We start from the raw sequence: 23268 nt of genomic DNA on the forward strand, positions 1-23268 counted from the left end.
GGGCTTGGCCCCGATGTTAGTGGGAACTTCTACCAGGGGTGCTGCCTCCCTTCATCCGTCCCATAGGCAAAGGGGGGATGGAGCTGGTCTGTGTAGGGTTGGCGGTGGTCGGTGTGTGCTGGTAAACTACATTTATTCTTCGTTTTAGCAAATCTGGATGGTTTTGCCCTCAAGAGAAATGAAAGCAGAAAAGGTGCTTTTAGGTTTTGGGAAGTTAATCTGTGAAGAGAAGTGCCATGTGTCACAGAAGGGGTGTGAGTGTTCGGGTTTGCAGATATGGCTGCCTTTCTCTTTTCCCTTAACCACCCTGGTGAGCTGCCAGTACGTGTTGCTGCTACCCAGTGAAAAACGGCAGGGTATCCTGACGCGCTTTCAGGCCGTGGTTTCAGCATGTGATGTCCGCATGTTTTTCCTCAGAGTTCCCCTGTAATTCAGGAACATTACGGAGCCTGCTGATGTTAGCCTTGTGCAAGCTTTCCAAGCACAGTCCTTCCTCCCAGCCCAGAGTTTCCCTCCTGTTTCTCTGTGTCCATTCCTCTTCGTTCCTGCCTGCATCCTCCCAGCCTTTTCTCTGCTCCCACCTCTTCCACTGAGCTAAGTGTTTCCTCTCTGTGCATTTCTTGTATACAAGGATTACCTGGGCACTTCTTTACACGAGTTTTTTAAAGGGTGTGGGGGTTGTTGGTCAAGGGATTACGTGCCAGACAACCGGAGCATGAGCATACTTCATTGCAAGCTGGTACTCATGTGAAATATTTGTATAAAAACCTGGCTGCGTGGAGCGGCCTGGTTGTGGGAGCTGCTTGTTGGTGGCCAGATCCTGACCAACTCGCGTGCCCTGGTCCTGGGCTGTGCTCTGCTGGGAGCTTCCCGCTGAGCTGGGCGCCGTGACTTTCTTGTGCTGGGCTCTCTGAGACGCCAGTATAACCAGTTTGGGATGGCTGATGACCTGACCTGCCTCAGTTGGCTTTGTGGACACCATGGGTAGGGCCAGTATTGGTCCTGTGATATGTTTTTAGCCATCCAGAGAAAATATCTTTGTAATGTATCAGTAGGAACCTGTAATTGCCTTCACCTGGTACAGACCTAATGTAATTTGGTCTTTGCGTGTAGTTGGTAATTCCTTTGGTTGGCTCTGTTTAAAGACTTTTGTTGTTTTAATGCGATCCTGGTTTTAGCAAATAGCATTAACAGTGAATTTACTTGCATCTCTAATTCACTTTAGTCCATGTAACAATTTCTTAGCGCGGTAGTTAAATTTCCAATAGTTACCTGATTTTCTGTTTTGATTACATGCACAAATTTGCTTTGCTTTTCTACTTCATTAATTTTAACACTAATTGCTACTTCGGGAAAAAAAAATCACTTATCGTTCTTAGCATCGTTTTAAGGCTTGCTTTTGGAATGCTTTCTTTATACAGAGAGAGATGTTGTTAAAGGATTTATTCCTGTATTTTCTATCCAGCTGTATTTTTATTTAGGGAGGAGGGTGGCAGGATTTCTGAGTTTGTGCTGATTGTAAGAACGGCAATAAATATTTGAGGAGCGGAAGAGTTTATTTATAGTGGAGTGTAAGGCTGCTAATGAAGGAAATGAAACAGGGCTGAGAGAAATGGAGTTATTTTTCTGGACCCCTCTAGTCCTAAAAATTCCACGCTAATCTGATTTGCTTCAGGAAAATGCCATTGTGGAAGGAATTAATGTTTCCTAGTATTAACCAGATCTTGAATATTTAACTTTTTTCAGCTGTTATGGGGATACAACCAAAGCAATGTCAGGAAGCCACCATGCAATGTAGCCAAAGTGGTGTGTGGCTCCAGAGCGTGGGGTGATCTCGGATATTTTGAGTAAAAATGTATTGGGTAAAAGGAGGTGGGCAGATGTGTATTTTGATGCACTATGTTGACAAAAACGACAAAATCAGTTGCTGAGTTTTGCTTATCCACGACTTCTGGTTTGGTTTCCTCCTCTTTGGTTAAGATTTCAGAAGTATATTCCCTTTGCAAATATATTTTAACGGCTTCTCAACAGCACAGTTAGCTTTGCCATGTTGGTCTGTGAGCGTTAGCAGGCTCCTAGGCAGGTAGGTGTGCTTATCCCCCTTCAAACATGTGGGGAGAGGATTAACGCTGAAGCTTCATTTTGGTCTTCTGCCTTTGTCTCTTTTCAAAACTGGGGTTGGAGAATTCAAAGTTTGCTGAGTGCTCGCAGTAACTCAACTTGAGGTCTCAAGCCTCTGATCAGTGGGGTCTGCTGAAAACTGCCTTACTCAACATCCACAAAACAAAGGATATCTGTGGTTAATTATTGGAATTTTGTCATAAATTATCTACTCCAGGCTGCAGACTGAGCCGTTTGCAAAATTCTGGTCAACACTTGCAGCATATGATTTCCAGTCCTGTATTCTTCCTAAACCACACTGTCCCCACTAAAACAAGTGCGGACAGCTCTTCCCATCTGCAGAAGGGGCTGGAAAGGGAGCTCGGGCGCTGAGCACTGACATTTCTGGATGCTTCTCCTTCCAACAGGGGCACCCTACTGGACTCATACGGACAAAATGGAGAAAAGGTTACATGCAGTGCCAGCGGCCAACACTGTCAAGTTCCGTTGCCCAGCCATGGGAAACCCAACGCCAACCATGCGATGGCTGAAAAATGGGAAAGAATTTAAACAAGAACATCGTATTGGCGGCTATAAGGTAAGATCTCATTATGTTATTTTGCAATTTCTGTTCTTGACCAAGGCTTGAATAAGAAATCAAAAAAAAACTTGCTGAAGTCAACAGAAAATCTTTTTTAATGGGCTTGGATCAAATTTAGATGCAAAAAAAAAAAGTAATTGTTTTCTTCTGGGGAAGAGTGGGTGGTTTCTCTGGCTGTTAGTGAGCTTTAACTTATTTTTTTTTCTTAAATTCAATACCAGTTCAGCTAAGGATTATTTATAAAGACTTATTTGGAAAACTAAAGACTGACACTGCAAAACACAGTAAGATGTGAAGGCTTTACTCCATTTGTTTTCAGTTGCATTGTTAAAACCATGACTATCTGCAGTGGTGATTATAGGCAGTTTAATAACGGAAGGGTTGGAAGTCAAAAGTTATTATTTTCTATAGAGTTTATGGTCTGTGAAACTGAAATGGGAAGCAGAATTTGAGGGAAAGTAACAGCAATTACTTACAGGGGTTTGTTTGAATTTTAAATAGCTTCAGATTAGACGCTTCATTCGAACTTGGTGGTTACTGATTAAGAGAGAGGTTCGGGGAGGCCAGCTCTTTCTCTGGCTTAGTGCACGGACCTTTAACCTCCAGGTATCTGCCTAGGGCAGGTCAGAAGTCAGAACTGGGTCATCTTATTCCCGGAATGTGAGTGCATGGCTTGCATGGCGGATTGCTTTTCATACGTGCCCCTTGCCATCCTGCCCCAGCTTTCTGAGCTACCTGGATGTCTTCTGGGAGCTTTCCATCCATGGCTTCTCATGCCCCTGGTGCCCTGATGGAGCGAGTGTGGATGTTGCTTCGTGTGCTGTTGACTCAGATCCTGCTTGGTACAAAAAAAAAATGTTTTCCAGTGCAGAGGAGAACAAGCCATAGCCTCCTTTCCTCTCTAACTAGATTTACTGTAGAAAGTGTCAATTTTTCCAACGTTTGTGTTAGCAGAGAATGAAGCCCAGAAAATTTCCCCGCGTGAACACTAATTATCTAAGTAGACTTTTCCATCTGTTTGCTTACACCATAAATTGCTGTTGCTTACGAGTGTACACCTGGCAGCACCTTCTGCCTTTCATAATGCTATGGAGTGTTAACGAATTGGCTACAATTCAGTGGTTTTCACCTTTCTCACAGTGCTTACTTAAAAAAAAAAAAAAAAAAAAAAAAAAAGCCAATTAAAAAACCACTTAATCCTGTCTTGGAAAATAATAGTAACTGTTGCAGTACTGACTGAGACATTGTTTGCACTCTTTACGTGTCATGAAGGGGAAATGCAGATATTATTCTTGAAAACTGTGAAAGAAAATCAGTGTCTCGCAAGACAGGACGGAGGTACCTGATCTCTCTGGTTTGGGAGAGCGATCTGTGGTGGGGTAAACCTACCACCGTTAGCCTGTGTCAGGCACCTGGTTGAGCCCATTCATACTCTGTAGTAGACACAGACAAAGTGGCACAAATTAAATTTTGGTCTTGTATATGAAATGTGTACAATTTCCTAGCAATGTATGTGCTCAGGGAAGAAACAACAGACGCCAGTTTTTAAAGCCAGCTGGATAAGTGAAGTATATACCTATAATTCTAAATCATAAAACTTCTTACATCTCTTTAGAGGAAAAAAAGGGGGGGAGGGGCACAGCTGTGGATTTTAGGCTTTTTTGTTGCTTGTAAATGCATCACATTTAAAATGATCCGGAAGCATTTACTTATTGTCATTCTGCTTATCAAACCAAAGTATGTCCCAGATTCAGCTGGTGTTTTGAATACCTGTGTTTTTAAGGTGGAAATCTTTTTTTTTTTCAATGGATGTCCATTAAAGAATGAGGTCTCCAGAGCTTCTAGAGGCTGTGTCCTGTATTTGTTGGAGGGACTGTATGTGGTCTCTTTGGGCTTACTCAAAATTATTGTGGAATGGGGAGAATTGTATTTTCTTGACAACTGCAAACCAGCAAACTTGCAGTGAAGGAATCCTCAGGAAGGAGTGAGTCTTCCCTTCTTCGCCTATGTTCAGCCAGCTGGAATGGCAACCCATGATAATTCTTGTACACCGGATGGTCCTGAGTGTAGGCATTGCAACAAGTAAAGCATTTCTGCTGTAGATCTTCATACACAAAATACTTGGAGTGCCTAGAAGAGCTGGAACCAAGCCTGCCATTACCAGTTGACCTAACACTGTCCGTTCCTTTTGGGAGAGATGGTCATGACTTTAAGAACAAGGAAAGGGAAGGAAAATGTGAAGTTTTCCAGTAATCCTCTAGCCACCTCTCTCCTGCTGCTAAGAAATCTCTTCCTTGTATGCTCTTTATCACAATCAGATAGTGGCCTGTAGCACTTTGTCCCTCTGACTGGGGAATGTCTTGAGTCAATTTACATTCAGGCAGGCTAGCAGAAGGGCGTATGCGCTGGCCAAGATAGCTCCCAGAGCGAAATTCCTCCGCTGTGACTAATTCTGGGTGGTGAAATTCAAAATCGAACCTTTTATGATTTTTCAAGGCATATCTGAAGTTCCCACAGTGAGAAGAGGAATGGTTATTGAATTTCTAAACCCTTATTAGACATTTTTTATGCCTTCCCAAAAGTGATGATAATTCTTGCTTGTGCGTTTTAAGGCATTTTAAGATTTCCTAGGGTGAATACTCTACACCATCTATGTGAGACCACAGCAGCCTTCACTTTTGTGTACACTGCCCAGAAAGCAAATGTACTTGTGTCAGTGGCTACTGTTTAAGTATTAACAGGTGTGTGTTTTCACATATGCGTTTTGATAAGCTTCATCACTGCAGTGGTCTTTAACACGTTTAAATTCAGTCAGGTAAATACAGAGAAAAGGAAAGAAAGGTGACTCTATAGGAACTGCAGAAACCTGGGGCTATTGTGGGGATGTTCTGCACTTGTTCTGTTTGCCTGAGCTGTACCAGCTTACCTGAAGTGTGCTGATTTTTGTGGGGTATCTGATTTTGGTTTCTGACATTGTGTTGATTTTTTTTTTTTTAAATTCATTTAAAGTTGATCCATTTGTACCATTATTATTATTACTTTTTTTCTAAATGACAACTTTTCATCATATATCTGGTTACTGAGGATGTTTTGTATTTTTAAAATTAAGCAGAACTTTCCACATTTTTTTATATGATACTCCAAAAGCCAAGAATTTCTATGAGATTTTCCTTGCCCCTTTACGTTTTGATTCTAGTTTGAGTTTGCTTACTGCCAAGCTGTATCTAAAGGATGCAGTTGCATATATTTGATATTGATGATTTAGTTTAAAAATTAAGTTGTTTGGAGACACTGTATGGAAGGTTTGGTTAAAAAAAAATTGTGGAGGAAATTGCCCAAAAAAGCATCTCAGTAATTTTCTAGAAGTGTCAATACATGCTCAGGCAAAACCCATACTGAGATTATATTTATTGTCCTAACACTTTTGCGGAGAAAGTGCCCTCTTGGGGACGGGAGTTAAGTATTGTGAAGCACAGATGCAACAAGAAAATGGTATTGCAAAGCGGAAAGTTTTTTTTTTTTTTTTTTTTTTTAAGAGTGCAAAAACAGTTATTAAACTATGGCAAAGAAGCATTTGAAGGGTCAAGCAATGATTCACGATACTTGGAATGCAGTTGTTCCCCGAATTTTTGCCCTATTTCAAGAAAAGGCCATGACAAATTGGAAGGGATACTCTGAAGGCTATGAGATGGGCTGTGTGGGTATTCTCAAGAGTTTTGAACAAACTTAATAGCAGGGCTTCAGGAAACAAAATAGCAGAAATAACAGGAAAATAACTGGCAAAGACCTAGTCAGGTTGGAGAACTGGAAAAGTTTTCTAAAACTGACAAATCCGTGCCTGTGGGCACTTGTCCTTTCCTGGAGCCCATCTGCCTGGTGAGGATGCTCCCACTTTCAGTGATTTGTTGCTGTTCTCATGTGTGTTTCTTTTTTTCCTTCTCCCCTTTCTAGTGGATTAGTTCTCATAAACTCCCCAATATGTTCTGCCTTCCCGACTAGCTCATGTCATCTTTCTAAACTGACCCAGCTGCTATTACCCAGGGAAAGTTGTTAGGGAATATTTGGAGAGCTGCAGGATCGATGTCTTCACCAGGAGGGCTTTAACCTGCCTTCCCAAGAGAGCATCTCTCAGGTACCTCTAACCTCTGCAACTTCAGGCACAGGGTTCTTTTGGTTTGCTTTTCCCAAAAAGACCATCCCTGTTGCAGTTCATCCAGATGCAGAAAGCAGGGCCTGGGCGCTGTTGAAGCACTGCTTTGAAACAGGCTTTTACATGACCTGGTGTGGTTTCGGTGATGGTTTTCAGTAATGGCACCGAAGAGAGCCTTGCTGGGGTTAGGTGGTTAGGGCTGGGTATTCTGAAAGGCCCCGTTAACACAGTCTGCGTGGTCATGGTGTCACATACGGGGTGGCTGCAGGGACGTGGCAGGATCGTAGCATGCCTTGGAATGAGGGGCTCAGTCTGGGAGCCGTCAGCAGGGGAAGCTGCCATCATCCCCGGCACAGGCGCCTTCAGCTGGGCTTTGCAGTTGTAACCAGAAAGCAGCAAGCCAACAAGCTGAATCTAGTTGAATCCAGATTCGTGACATAAATCCAGTTGTGTGATGATGTGTCATAAATGCTTTGGGCCTTCACAGCAGTTGTTTAGCTTAAACTAAAGAGGCTTAAGCTGTTGTTTTAGTATGAAGATATTATCTCTTTCTCGTTGGAGTTGCGAGAAGGCAAATTACACAAATAGTTTTTAATGTTGCCATCCAGTATATCCACTTGTGGCTGTAAGTTATGTTTTCTTATTGAATGCCACACAATTTCTTGTGTTTTCCAATCAGTTGATTACTTAAAAAAGTGCAACAAAAACTGTAGCTTTTTCTGGATCCGTGTTCTGTTCTTCCTGTTTTGCAATCAAATACGTTAAAAAATGCTCTGATTCTGAATTTTTAAATTTGTAATTTGTAATGGCAAAAAGTCCAGGTAACTTTGACCAAGTCTTTGCCGAAAGAGCTCATACAGTAAAATATTCAATATATATAGCTGTTGTATTTCCTATTTGCCAGTGTTTTATGATAGTAGTTATTCCTGACCAAATGCTGTCTTTGAACGTCGCTTAGCAGAATAAGGTGATAATAGAATAGTATTGATAAGCTCTAGCTTTACAAACTTATTTCTGAGCTCCTGATGCTGTGAAAAAAAGCCAATGTATTTTTCTGATGCATACCACCAAAAGGGGGAGCTGGGGAGAAGGGCTGTAAGTTTGGGCTGGAGATTTTGGGGTCCTGTTGTCACACGTTTCTGCGACATTTGGTCAGCATCCATGCCCTTTACCTACTCCTTGGGGGCTTGCCTGCATTTTCTTTGTTTTTCAAAGCCCACACGGCCAATCGTTAGCTAGCGGGAGACCCTTAGAGAGGGCTCTTCTCAGCTTTGGGCTGAAGGCGTTTTTACTCCAGCAGGTGTGAGGGCTGCTGGCAGCATGGATGCAGCCCTAGCAGCCTGTTCCTGCTGGAGGAGGACCTGTACAATAGGCGAGCACGAAGCAGGGTTTCAAACCTGTGGTTGTAATAATCTTTCAAGAACGTGTAGTTACTGGAAGTGTCACTATATGGTCCATAAATTTTTCTGGTATATGGCACTGAATTACTACTTTCCATTTGGATGATTAAAATTACTGTACCAGATTGTATTTTATTCCATTTGCTAAAACATGTACTTCGCAGTTTAAAAGCTGTACATTACAGCTACATGATGTCAAGATTTTTGAGCACTTTGTCAAAACTGTAATGCTGAAACAAGGGATTAATGGATAGCCAGCAAGAGGTCATTCTGGGAGCCAATTTATGATGCAGAGAATATATATGTGTACTGGATGACTCTATATCCTTCCAGTATTGGGCCGGATCCTATTTTCTGTGAGACCGTTGCCAACGCTCCTTTTGAGTTCAAATGGGAAAGGAATCAGCACCTTTAATACATTGTGTCCGAGAAGGATTGTATGAAATAAGCATATATCCTTATATTCTGTTTCACTGAGGGTTTCCTTCAAGCATTTTTCAGGAGGCCTTCATTTCTTTCAGCCCTATAGCAGTAAGAGATGTGGCCCTGCTGTTTCTTTAGGAGGGAGCCCAGGCATTGCCCCTCTTTGTATTTTGTTTCTCCAAAATGCGGGCTGTGTAATTGAGCTATTAGAGCAAAAGGCAGACTGGGATGTTAGGGGATCATATCTATCCCATATTGCTTGTGGGTAGTTAAGATTACCAGATGATTGTTTGGAGACAGATGAGAAATATCTGGAGGGTGTGAATTCACATTGGAGTGGATTGAGAGGTAAGCCTGGTATGATGACTGCTGCTAATTGGTGCCATCATTTTAAGCCTGGTAGGACTGGATGTGCGCTGAAGTCTGAAGTGCTCAAATTAGGGACGAGGTATGTTTATAATGGGGTACATGAAAACTGTACACCTGTGTACACCTGTACTGTACCCAATCAGGCATAAATAAAGCATTTAAATGTCAGGAACTGTTAAACGAGCACCAAAGAGACTAATTTTAAACGTGGACTACAAAAGATGAATTAATTTGCGAAAATAGTTGTTTTGGAGGGCGAGATGGGGATGCCATGCTAGGGAGGATCTCAATTTCTGTCCGCAACCCCACCAGGTCCGCAACCAGCACTGGAGTCTCATCATGGAGAGCGTAGTCCCGTCCGACAAAGGAAATTATACATGCATCGTGGAAAACCAGTACGGCTCCATCAATCACACGTACCATCTTGACGTTGTCGGTAAGTAACCTTCTGTCAAATGCGTGGCGATGTTTTTAATTAATGGCTGATTTCTATATTAAAACATTTAGAACTAGGCTGATACATTTTGTGTCAATTTTGGAGATGATTTCATGGTAGTCTGAAGACAGGAATCCACTCCATACCAATTCCTGCGTAACTTAATGTATTCACTTGTCTCATTTGTGTCTGCACGACTAATCTGCCCGTACCTAGGCAAAGCTGTAATATCTGTGTGTGCAAGTAAGCTCTTGTTAATTGCTTGTTCCTGTGATACACCTAAAAGCTTACCATGAAGAACAGATACTAAATACTAATGCAATTTTAATTATTAGTATTACAACTTAATTATTACTGGTACGATTGTATTGGCACCAATTTTAATAACTGCAGTTGTGAAAACTGTCAAGTGATCCTTGAGATGGCTGTTACTACAGCTGAAATAATCCTCTTAGGAAAAGCTAGATATTGACTTTGGGGAAGCCAATGCAGATCTGGATTGCAGAGCAGGTACTTGGCATTCGCAGCACTATAAGGAGATCTGAATGCGGCACATTACGTGGGCTATGGGCCATTCCTGAGACACAGACAGCAAAAATTACGAAGAAGTGTTTCACCTGAGGACAAATTCTAAAAAGCTGTGTGAGTTCTTAATAGCAGTAGTGTTGTGATTTAGCAGCACTACTAAGCATATGCTTAGTAATATTAACTTAATACCAAAATCCTGTTGACTTTAATAAGGCTTACACATTTATTAAAGTGCTTAGCTAAATTAGGGCTTGAAATCTCAGGAGCTGATTCTATTCACCCCTAGTCTTGCTGATTAGCCCGGATGGATGTGAGTAGTTTTATTGAATCTGCAAGGATTGCTATCCACAGTGATCAGTTTGGCTATTATAACAGGACTTGACAGTAGTAATTTTGGGGATCTGAACTGCAGTTTCTCAAGTGTGTCTGAATGGACTTTGGTCTTCCCAGGCTTGTGGGGTGATCTGATCTTCAGAAGCTCTGGGAGTAAAACTTTGGTCAATCAGTACTGAAAGCAAAAATAAATATGATTATTGTAAGTGATTTTTGGCTGGTAATTGGAAACCCAACTTGTCTTCTAGAGCAAATCTTATTGTAAGTTTGGGTGTATTTGGACAAAGCAGTGACAAAATTTTCACTTTGCATTCTGTAGATTGTTTTTTTACATGAATGGAAAATGCATCCCTTGTGTTGTTTTGGATGCTCTTTACTAGTACCTTACTTTGTCCTGGACCACTTTAATCTGCAGAAACCCCCAAATCTAAGGGGGATTTGTGCAGCAGAGAAGGAAGGAGAGAATTTTGTTATGGGGATGCTGTCAGGCTGCAGCCCTACTTGTACGTTGAAGTCTTCAAAGATGGTCTGAACCACCCAACTCCCCTATCCCTGTTCTTTAGGTAGTTAACACCAAAAACAGACTGAGGATTTTTATAGCATTAGCAATATTTTGTCATCCTCAGTAGGGTGAGCCATGCATATTGTTGAGGTGAAACCGAGTGACTCGTAGAGCCGTTCTTGTTTGAACACTTGCTGAATACCATTTATTGAGGGTGCAGCAGTGGCTGCCAGAGCTGGTAATACATGGCTCCCTGTGTGCCCCGGTGCGGTGCGGAGCTGCTCACCCTGGCTGGACTTACAGGGGGAGAATGTAAGGGGGTGGCCAGGTGAGGGATTTGTGGAGGTTTTTTCTTCATTTGTTTTGCTATTTGCTTAATCCCTTAGGGGAGCCTAGATTGATTCAACTTCGTTTTTGCTAAAAGATGCTTTTAGTAGGCTGCAAGAGATGAAGAAGTCTCTTGCAATATTGGGATTTTACCTTGCTCAAACAAAAATAGTTAAAAATCCCCCTTCCCTTCTGTTCCCTGATCCTTCTCCTTGTTGCCTTTGAGGTTCCAGTCTGCTTCACGGTGACTGTAAATTTCTGTACCCAGTTTTTCTTTCTAGCAAATGTGTTCATGGATGATGCAGTCACTTGAGCAAATATTTGTCAGAAGCCCTCTCACCTCCTCTCCCTTTGAGCCTTTTGAATGCCTTACATTGAGGAATATTATGCAGAAGTTTATTTTTCCTGGCAGTAAATTATAGTGACCTGCATGAATGAATGGAATGGCAATAAGGATTATGTCATTTATTTAAATGTCTATTCCTTTCCTATAGAGAGGCAGAAAAGTAAATAGTGAGGTCAAGTTCTTCAAAAGCAACTGGCGACTTGGGGTGCTGGGTACCGATGTCATATTCATGGCACCCAAAGGAGACCTGATTTTCCCTAGGGGAATATTCAGCATTTTCTGATACTTAGGCCCTAGGAGACAGGAAAGCAAATGTCCAGAAGTCACTTCTGCAAAGCACAGCTGGTGTTTTGGAGCTCAGCATGCTTCATCGTTTTATTCCATTTTTGCATTTAGTTTGAGTGAAAGAGTGTAATTGTTAGTTTACTTTGAAAACATACATATGGGATTGTGCACCCTAAGATAACTAATACTGTGCATTGAATTTACTGAGAGTCTCTCAAGAGATGCTGCACAGGAACTTTAACCTGAAAGGGGCATTGATGCTAGCAAGCTTGTCCATTTCTGTGTTGCTGAAAGCTTTCAATAATTGTGGAGGTTGGGCAAGAAATTGCTGAAGCAGTAAATTACAACAGCCAGAAGGGGAAACTCTGACTGTTTTTTCTAGTTAAGACAGTTCTACAGAAGTTAATTTTCTGCCTTTTTTTTTTCTTTTTTTCTCCATATGAATTTTCCATTCCCATAGGGTTGTGCAGAATTATGGATGTTTGTTTAGAGGCTATTGCATATGTAGACTGCATCTTACAAACTTCAGGTCGTAATTTTAGGCCAGGTTGTGTGTGGAAAACTGTCAGTTGAAAGCCTCTGAAATTGCTTTTCCTACATGGTTTAACTGATTCCAGAGTTGATTAAGTGTAAGTAATAGCAAATGGTATTAAACATGGTAATGTATTATATGAACACAAGTATCTGACTATATGGTGTAATGTAGAGAACCCTCTGATTATGTCACAGATTTGGGAGGTATCCCAGCAAAAATCGTGCCAAAGAATGACACAATGCTAGTTAGGAATATCCAGTATTACTTGATGCCAATTACTTTCCAAACCTTGAACTCTTTCGACAGTTAAAAGCCTGGAGCCAGCAGGGCTGAGAAGTTTTTCAGCCCCAATGTAGGTGTGAAGTATTCTCGTTTTTACCTTGTAATTACTTGCAAGAACTCTCTTAAAACAGTCAGCTCTGCTCAGATGGTCTCATTCAAATTTACAAACCTGGCAAAACAGTCCTACTGAATTTTTTACAATGGGAGTAGAAAATACTGCCGAATAAAGCAGCTCCTCTGTGTAACACCAAATACTTGTCTGCATTGACACTGTGAGCAGGGAACAGTCCAGGGAAGTTGGGCAGAATATTCTGTGCTGGATGATGTTATTCTTTAAAAGTTCAGGACGCCTGCATGGGCTGCTTTCTCCTTCCCTAAGCAAGGACTGGAGCAGGCTGCAGGGTTCTGCAGATAAGGTGGTGGTACCAGTGGAAAATTGTGGCCATGCAAAACGCTGTTGGGAAGGGAGAGGAGCAGTCTCTAGCTATTCATTGGAGTACTACCCAGAGGCTTCAATTAATATCAGATATTTGTTGCCCGAGGCATCATGCCAGGGCACAGTAGTTACTTACAACCTAAATGCAGAGACTGGGGGAAGGAAATGTCACTGTCCATTTTATAGATGAAAAAACAGCTGTAAAGCAATGAAATTTCTAGCCCAGGGTCACACAGGAAGCTGGTGGCAGAGCAAAAAAATAAAGCTTGTACTTGAATCCTCCTCCAACACTTTAATTAAAAGAATTATTTCCTTTGTAAAGTTCAGCCCATCAGCTGGTTTTTACACGCAGCTCAAGTGCCTCTTTCTTTCTTTCTTTCTTTCTTGTGTTTAATGGCAGGTAGAAGCTCACATTTTTATAGTAAGCTTGCTAATAGACTAACTCAGTTCTCATTAAACATATATAAAGTCATACAGTCTTAAGGGAGAATGATTGAAAACTATGTGGTTTGCACTTATGAGTTGTATTGTAGTGAATCCGGGTTGTAGGAAGCAACGTGGGAATGTAGCCACTGAGACTTGTACATAATTAGATCACTCTTGGATTGCAATTATCACTAGAGTACTATTTCAGCAGCGGCAGTTCTGTTTGAGCGTGGAAGTAACTAATTGAATTTATATTTTAACAGCAAAAAAGGTTAGTCTTTAACACGCATAGTGCAGGTAGCCATTTCTGTCCTATTTAATGTCATCATCCAGGGAAACAAAAGATTGGTTTGGTTTCAGATGGAGTTCTGCACATTACCTCATTTACTGGGTCTTACATGCAGCTGCCATGGCACGACACATCTCTCAAGAATGTGTACTGAGGAGACTCTGCTGTTTACTGTAAAGCTGAACATATCACAAATAATATATATATATATATATAAAATATACACAATAATACATAAGATATACACTGTATATAATATATATTATATTACAAATAAATAAATATATTTATATAAGTCCTTTTGCAACCAGTTTAGCTGTACATTGAGTTTCTAGTTTGCCTGATAGCCGTGCCTTTGGTTCACATCAAGCAGGAATGAGCTCCAGAGGTAGAACAGTACCATGCAGTTGTCCCTTAGCAGTAGTTTGTATTTTCATATAAAAACATGGCAAGGATAAATTCTTGCCCAGAAAGTATTTTAAATGACTCTCAGCTTAAAGCTTGTGCCCTAGAAATTCTGCATATGAGTGGTTTTCCTGGTGGGTGCGCAGAAAAGCACTTGTATTCTGAACTCTTGGAGGTTTAGGGGGCTTTAGGGTGAATATTACTCATGCTTTTTACAGTATGTTATTAAACAAACAAAATTTTGTTAAAATGGAATCTTCTTTTTCATCTTGACACTTATTCACTGTTTATATTTCCTTTAGTTTAGGCATAAGAAAACCTTTGCTTCCTTTTTTTTTTTTCCGTGTCAGTTTTTATTTTTGGATTTTCCTATGCTCTCAAAATCTCTAGCTGTGACCATGATATGGATACATATATATAAAAATATTTTTTTAAAAGACGTTTCCACTTTGTCATTCCTGAATTCATAAAAACATATGCATTATTATTTGTTTTTGCCAAGACTTTGTTTTGTCAAAATTCAGAATTAGTTTACCTTGACTACAGAATGTTCCTTAATTTCCAGACTTGTTTTTAGGATTCAGGTTACATATGGAAAAGACACTGACACCAGCTAGATACCTGCACTGTGCGTTGCATCACTTGGTGCCTGTCAGGAGTTAAATGCAGGTATTGCTACCAAGCCTCAGCTTGTGTTTCTGGCAGATGGGGCTGTAGTTGTTGACGATCCTAGCACAGACAAGCTTCGGCTTGACATCCTCACCCAGGTGCCTGCGGTCCAGGACATGACGAGACAGGGGCTGCAAGCATGAAGGCATCCACGCCAATGCTTGCCCTAAGGTGTTTGGTTAGGCCGAGAGGGAAGAAGATTTTGTTTCATGTACTGATAAGCCTGAGTGTGGACTTTACACCTGGCACTAGGTTTTTGGCAAGGTGCGTGTATCTGAGACAAAATTACGCAAATTGTTCAGTGCTGGAGGCTGTGCGGTTCGCTCCCGAAAACAAAGGCCGCAGTGTGATGGTTCAGCTGAGGGAAAAGGAAAGCTCGCGCCTCCCCCCACCCGCCTTCCTTAATAAGGCAAAAATACTCCCAAACCCTAGTTTTATAGCGCTAAAGCTTCTGATTTCATTGGAGTAGTCTGGCTAAATTACATTTTATGGACAAATACTAGTGTCATTACTTCATCTGCTGGGTGAGCACTGCATTTGTCATGTTTGGAGCGCTTTCTGTGGAGCCTGCTGTGGGAGAACTGGTCTCCCTGTCCCATTTTCTGTCTTATTGCAGCCCCAAGGCAGGTATTTCTCTTCCTTTTGATGAATGATGAACAGGATATTGTTTCAGCCCTGTTATTATCATTTTTAATCATGCCTCCTAATTCATGCAATATCACACTCGTGGAAGTACAAGTAGGAATTTGCAGGGGCTGCCTGAAGATGCTAGGCAGACTGTTGTGTTGTTCAACGTGCAGTTGGCACGTGTTGAAAGCCACGTCTGTGCCTGCAGATAATCCCACTGCCACTTACTATCAGTGAGACAAATTTTAACTGGGATGCTCGCCCTTGGGGGCGAGCGTTTCCCTGGGACGCTCACCCCCAAGGTTGGGTTTGGGGGATTAAACGAGGGGTAAAAGAGATGTAGCAGTGGTGGAAGTGGACGGAGATGGCACTGAACAGTAGATTGAAGTGGTAGATATCAAGGGTTGTGTGTGGCTGTAGTGAGGCTGGGGGCAACGGGACTGGGCAGATACTGCAGTGAAAGGGTGTGGGGGCTCTTCCCAGGGTGTTACAGTGCAGGAGAGAAAAGACCTTGAGGGATAGATAGGTACTGGAGGGAGATGGATAAGATTGAGACACCTGGGAGTACCAAAGGGTGGACAAATCAGCGAAATGTGGAATTCTGTAGTTCTTAAGTAAAGTTTGTCCTGACAGCCTGCATGCGGGTGTCCTCTCCTCTCTCTGCTGTGCAAACCACCGTGCCACTTGAAATTCAGAGGTGGCTGGATTTCATAGCTTTTCTGGATTTTGAGTCATTAGGTCATCTTTGGGTTACTCCTGCTCCCATGGTGCAACTTTAACAGCAGTTGCTGCATTTAAATGTAAAAAAGAAGTAAAATATAATGCAATTATAATTTAAAAGCCACATTAAAAAATCATAGTTTGTTAAGCACTTTTGAATATTGAACTGCTCTGTAAATATAAAATATTATGATTATTTTTTCAGGTTGCTATTTAAAAGGTTGCATGAATATGTAAAAAAATTTTGACTGTTCATGGAAGAAAAATACTGATACTATCAGAGGTTGATCTGAATGAAGAACTCAATACAACTTTATAGTAGTTGGAATAGAATTGTTTTTTGCCATTTTTACAAGATACTTGTAGAAGTCTAAAGCATGCATTTTCAGGGATTTTTGATCACCATTGTAAACTGAGTGATCAAAACAGTTGTTCAAAAATTGTTCATGTATTCTGTATTTACAAGTTGACACGTATATTAATTCACTGTAAACAACTGATAGATGGACAGATGGGAATAAATATCTGTGCTGATTTTGCATTTGTAAGAAGTTGTCGATTAGGAAGCATATGCTGCAAATCAGAACAAAACAAGCATAGAAGAGAGATCAAAAACTGTAAAAAATAAGAGAAAAAAAATCTTGTTTTGAAGCACAAAGTTTGTGTTCAAGCATGCCCAGCCTAAGTGTTTTTCATTAAAGCTGTTGCATACTCTGTCTTGAAAACTTTGCCTGATTGTGCTTGAATTGCTGGAAATGTAATGGCACATAATATATAATCTGGTCTTCCTGAGAACAGTAAAGGAGCACGTCAGCATCTGGTCTGATGCTCAGAAGAGGCTGCAGATTCCATGTAGCAGAAACAAGCGTGATTCTGGTGGTGGGACATCAGGCCATGTGATGGTAAAATCCCTTGTGATGTCCTTGTGATAATTTCAAACCTGTGTACTTCAATATAGTGAGTGTGCTGCAGGAAGAAAAAAAGTTTATGTAAACCTTTAAAAACTTTTTTGTTTTTACTTTGAAGGCAGAACTGCTTGCAGGAAAAGAAATTTGGAGGATGAAAAAATATGCAGTCAAGTCACAATAACAGCAGCAAAAGTCACTCCTGCTGCATGCTTTATGGCATCGGTGGGTGCACTGATGAGTTAAACCCACTGCAGCTGGGAGAGGGCATCATCCCTGTAGGAGAGATGCTATTTGCCAGGCATATGGTAAACCTTTGGCAGAGCCTGCTGGGGAGCCCAGAGTAGCCGTGCTGGACCCCAGCATTGTCTCTGCGGTTATGGTGGAGCAGCTGAGTGCTGGGAGCTGTGCACAGTACAAAGGATGATATCTCCGTGCATAGAAAATAATGTAGTCTCTGGAAATGGCCAGAGCAATAAAATTTTACCACTTGTCTGTGAGAAAGTTAGAAGTAGTTTTTCATTTTCTCTTGCAGTCTCTTTTAGGGCACATTGGAAAGAATTTCAATGAAAATTTCAGCTCCTCATTGTTCTGTTTCCCATGCTTTTCTCAAACCAAAGTAAGGACTCTCCCCTCTTTGTTCAGACATGCACGAAGTTTTTGCTTATGCACATGCTATGTGAGGGGTATTGCAAGGGAGCCCCAGGATTACCATTGTACAACTTTCTGCTGTGACTTTTTTTGTCCCACAACGTTGGTGAAACCCATGCTATGTCACCCTGACAACAAGGACAAACTGGTCCTAAAGCCCTGTTGATGGTTTCACATTTTGCAATAAGATTGTTCATGTCGTCTGCCTTAGCCCTTGACTTGCTGGGGATTCTTCTGTCTCATTTAACCCCCCCATATATGTGTGAGCTGAAACGATAGTTTTTAGCTAGTTCTGATTGTGATTTTTCCACCAACATCAAGCTTTGTGCTGAGCCAAATCAATCTTGCTGCAGCTTTTTTTTTCCTCCCGGCTTGCTGCCATATGAGAAAAGGTGTGCAGATGAACTGATGCTGTAAAGGTGTTATGCAGAGATGAATTTTACCTAAAATGCACATAGGACAGCAAGTGAAAGCTACGCTGTAGAGCTATCCAAAGAGACAGATGGGAGAACATCAGCGGGAGCTTTGCCTGCTGGAAAAACACTGCCATTACTTCCAGTTGGAGGTGAAGGTGGTAAAGCCAAGGACAAAGAGTTTTGAATATACCTGATTTGTTTCTGCAAAGATTTAAAAAGGCACTGCCTTCTACTTGACTGATCTTGGTTAGAAGGAGGGTTTAGGTAGCACGGGAGGTTGGATGGGATGGTAAACGTTTTGCTAAGGGTAGGAAGATGCTTGCTTGTGGTGCCTGTGACAAAATGTTAGCATTTAGGATGCAAGTTGTTTAATAATCAGTGTTAAAATATTTAATTTAATGAGAAAGTAGTGTTCAGTGACAGCAGGGAATATACGGGGCCTGGTCCCTTGGTGTCTTACTTCAGGCTGTTTTCTGATTTTGGTCCCTGATGGACATTTGGGCCCTGTAATTAGCACTGAAGAAGTGTGTGGCACAACTGTGGAAAGAAATACCTCAGCTTTATATCAAAGGCACCTAAATTACAGGAGAGAGGGAGAATAGAAAGTGGTTGAGGAGGTTAGCCCCATCACTAGCCCCATGGCCAGGTCCCTGTGCTGCTCTGGGCCTAGCTGGGTTGACGTGTGAGGGCCGGGAGCTCCAGCTGCAGTGACACCCCTTGGAGCTCTTGCCTCTGAGGCTGCTTCTTCGAGTAGCGTTGGCCCGATAGGAAATGCTACACAGGGAGACTCCTGCTGCACAGGAATGCTGGATAGCACGAATGCTTGTTGGCTAGTACCTATTGTTGAAAGATGCCAAAATTTGTAAGGCATGATTTCACTAGCACTGGTAATGGTGGTCTGATCCACAGGCTATTCTGCTAGTCTGTCTGAAAGGCTCCTGCTCTTTGTCAAGTGCTCTTGCCAGGGACGGTCTTAATCTCTTAGCGTTTAATGAGAGTGATCTGTTACTCCTTGTAGCCTTAAAGCATCTTCTGGTTTTGCAGAGAGCTTGTGAAGAGAGCATTGTCTCTGACACACTGTGGATGATACCTTGGTGCGTATAAATTACCTCCGGGGTGGTGATTTGAGGGGTGTGTATGTATGTTCATATAAATGGAACATGACAGTTCAGCAGCACTTCTGAATTGGCTATAAACAACACGCAGTGCTTCATATTATGTAGAAGGGAAACCAAACTGACGTGCATCTGGTAGAAGCTACTCAGCTCCTGGCTCACGTATATACCGTGTATGACATTCATTAATAGAGACATTTTGCCTACACCTGCTCGGTTGTTTCTGATCTTCTGCAAGAGCAGCCAGCACCCAACCTTACTCCTCCGCACCGCTGAGCAAACAGTGGAGGTAGCAGTGTTTTCCTTCCAGCCTTTTATGGCGCACAGGCCCCCATAAGCAATTGCTTATTGCTGGAGAAGGGAAGTGAAGGTTTGGCTTGGCCTGTGTGTAGAAAGCTACCCTGAAGGAGGAAATTCCTGTGGGGACTCTGACATCTGTTTGGTTAGACCCCTCCTATGCCACTCCACCTAGAGGTATGGAAAGCAAGTGTCGTTTCAAGTCAGGTCCTTCATATGAACTTGGATAATGCTGGATTTATAGGGAAACTTGTTTTGCAGTTCGTCAGGCCTTGGCTGCTCCTGGAACTCTCCTCAAAGGCGCTCTGTAATTCAGAGAGCAATAGTTAATCCAGGCTCCGAGTGCTCATGAACTGGGGCCGGATTAGCAGTTTGTGTAGGTGAGGTCTTTCCTGAATGACAGTGACGCTCATGCCTCTCCTTCCAAACCAGTTCCTTGTCTGTCAGGCAGAACAGGACAGAAACATGAAGGGTCTTTGCTCACTGAATGGTGAGAGATTCATAAGAATTAATCTTTTTTAATGGTTGATATTTAAACCAGGTTGGTAGTGATCACAGATTGGTGTACTGTGCTCAGCCCAGTGGCTTTAGTATATGCCCTCACCTGATGGTAGGTATCCACACCTCCAAAAAAAATCATCAGAGCCAGCAGTAACAGTTTGCATGTGTATAGTCTCATCAGGGATTACAAAAATTGAATGAGTGTAGAGACTGAATGACTTGTGCAGGTAGAGAGAATTGTTCCCTCAAACTGCAGCTGAAATGCTCATCAGTGGCTTTGTTTGGCTAATTCTGGGCTGCCTGACCACGTGCTGCTGTTGTGAAGAAACAATATTTCAGCTCCAAGGTGGCATGGTGTGCACTGGCCTTGTGAGAAGGTTGGGAGGTTTCACCTCCCCGTCAACCCCAGGCAATGGTGAAGTTACCATATGGCTGTGTTTTCCTTTGGAGCAGTTTTGATAGTCCTGTGGGAATAGTCTGGAAGACGAGCAGGCTCTGGGTGACCCCAGAGGTGGGTGATGCTGTCATCTTCCCACTCCATGAGGCTTGTCCATGGGCCTATTGGTGGCGTGAGGGATGTCAGGCAGGTGTGTATCCATGGGTGTGTGGCCTCGTTGGATAGGGGAGGGTACGTGCAGTTCATTCAAGGAAGGAACCTTGTAGCAGGGTGTTCCTCCAGCCATTCTCTGAGCTTGGCTGCCTTCTGGGACCTCCCATGTTAGGTACATGGCTCAGCAGAAGCACTGGGAGAGTGCTGCCGATACGATGAGGATGAAACATGGGAGAAATATTTCAGCCCAAATGTGTGGTAGAAAAGCCTGTGATGAAAAGGCTGAAGAGTCAGTCCTGTGAGTCTGGGAAGCCAAAGCCATGGAAAGCGCATGTAATTGCAGTCTAGTATAAAAGACTATAGGATGATTTTTGAGACCCATAATTTAAAGGATAATTGACATTTTCCAAAACAATAGATGTTGCACGATGGCTGGATATGCAGAACCTCTACCAAAGGCTATCGATCCACAATGGTTACTGATGCCACACTTGGAGGCATCCTTGGAGGGAGCTCTGTAGCTTCACAGTGTTAGCTGTCAAGATGACTCCTAAGCATTCAGTAACACTTCAAAATTGATATTAAAGGCTCTGGAAAATGTGTCTGTCTAATGAAAAATTCTGGAAAAGAATTGGATTACTTTTTCTTTTATTTTCCCATTTTAATGGAGGGTCTCTCCATTGTCCCCAGAACTCTTGCATTTGCTATTCAGCTTTTATTTCCTTAGCTTGCACTTGAATCACACATTTGCAAGGAGAGGAAACAGGCACATTCAAAAGGAGAAAATAAGAGTAGTTTTCATTTTTTTGAAATGAATCAATTGCCTTATCCAAAGCCCATTGAATTCCATGTGAGTTATTCCCCTGACTTCAATGGGCTTTGGTTCTGGCTTTTAGCTCCCATGAAAGGTCCTGAACTGTCTGTCCTGGGGTGACAGGGAGGCTTGGATAGACAATTACCAGAGCTCTTCTCAGCCCTTGGCACAGCCAGGTTGCTAAGGAGACTTGGCCTCTGGATAGGACCCGGAGTTCACCCCTTCCGGGGTTATTGTCTCCTCTCCCTGCCAGCGCACTCCAGTAGCGGCAGTGGCAATTTTTCAGGCACAGTATGCTCCACTTCAGCCTCTGGCAGAAGTAAGTCCTGTCCTACATCTTCCTTCAGCTGGCACACTCGACAAGCAGCCTCTCTTCCCTCTGTGTTTCCATCCCTGTACCCCTCTGCCCTAGGACTGGGGTGGTGGGATCTGACCTTCTGTTTGCTGTTGACTGTGAAATTGTCTTTTGGCCCCTATCACTGTCCTCCATCCCCTGGCATCTTCATCTCATGCGTCTGCATCGTGACATTCCTGTCTCTCACCTCTTTGATTTCCCTCTGTGTTGGCTGCAGTTGGTCAGCAAAACAATTGGGGAAGATGAAACCAAACATCAAAGATGAGGACCTTCTGTAGGAACCACCTGTCTTGGGGCTTTACAGCTGGCTCTTTAAACATTTTCAGGACCTCCTTGGGAAGTGTGTGGGCTCCGCTAGTCACTTCAAGGGTAGCTCTTCCATCCACTTCTCCTTCCACTATTGGTGGCAGGATGAGCTCCTTCCCACCCATCTCCACGTGTCCTGCAGGGCTGGGAGATTCCTGTGCAGCTCGCTCCATTGTGACCGTTTCTAAGAAACCTGGTATTTTCCAGCTTTCTTGGATTCTTTGTAACTTCCTCTCCTGGAGGAAGGTATTCTAAAGTTTTTGACATTAACAGGCTAAACAGCAGTTTCTTCTGAGTCATTGAGCAGTTCTCTTTGTCAGTCGTCTTTTCCGATAGCAAGTCTGTTTGCCTATAGATAAGCAAGCAGAATTGCTGGAGCAATTCTGAGCAGAAATGCTCAAGTCCTGGTTATTTAGTTAGATATTTGTAGCCTTGGATATGATATTCCTCCCATGAACAATCAGTTTCACTCTGCCTTTTGTAGATAATTGACTCCTCAAATGGAGCTGTCCTTTTTTTGTAGTCAAACTGCAAACTGGAGAAAGCAAACTGGTGTCTGCTTGTTAAGGTGGAATCCAGAAACAAGCATGCTTTCTTTCTAAAAGTCTTATAAAGTTACTCTTTGGGAAGAATGCTAACAAAAATGAAATATAATGTGTTGAGATGTATACATAATTATTAGTTTGGTTCACTTTCAGGTCAATATACAGAAGATATACTCCATTTTTAAACATCCATAACATTTCAGTTGAACCAGAAAAGACTGTTTAAGCAAGCAGGGCATATCTATGAAAAATCTTGTAATCTGTTTGTAGTTCACTAAGTAACTAATATTTATGGTAGTAAAATTATTATCTACTACTTTTTATGGTCTTTGTGATGTAGTGTTCAGTATGCTTGAAAACAGCTAATCTATGGGGCAATTTTCCCTGTTACGGCATATGCTGTTGACTTGTTTTTGAAATGCGTTGTGTTAGCAGTGAAAGTGGAACACTAAATTTTGAGCGGTCAGATAGCAAAGATTTATTTCTTGAGGTTCGGATTCAATTCAATAGCAATGAGTGAAGGAGAATATTGAGATCAATAGAGTGATAGAGTTGCAAGCTTGGTTGTCAACTTGTTTCATATCAAAAAATTGTTTGAGTGAAATAACTAGAGATGTATGTAGT

At 42.1% G+C, this 23268-nt stretch overlaps 1 protein-coding gene across 6 annotated transcripts in view; it reads left to right on the plus strand.

Annotated features, from left to right (window-relative positions):
* FGFR2 (fibroblast growth factor receptor 2) overlaps window positions 1–23268 on the plus strand; it is a 97548-nt gene that overhangs the window by 39573 nt on the left and 34707 nt on the right. For all 6 annotated transcript variants that reach the window (XM_035547850.2, XM_035547848.2, XM_035547851.2 and 3 more), the window contains 2 exons: window positions 2529–2698; window positions 9356–9479. In XM_035547850.2, the coding sequence (XP_035403743.1) occupies window positions 2529–2698; window positions 9356–9479 (294 nt within the window). The remainder of the gene's footprint in view (window positions 1–2528; window positions 2699–9355; window positions 9480–23268) is intronic.

Source organism: Cygnus atratus, chromosome 7 (genome assembly GCF_013377495.2).
Source record: "Cygnus atratus isolate AKBS03 ecotype Queensland, Australia chromosome 7, CAtr_DNAZoo_HiC_assembly, whole genome shotgun sequence".
NCBI classification, from domain to species: Eukaryota; Metazoa; Chordata; class Aves; order Anseriformes; family Anatidae; genus Cygnus; species Cygnus atratus.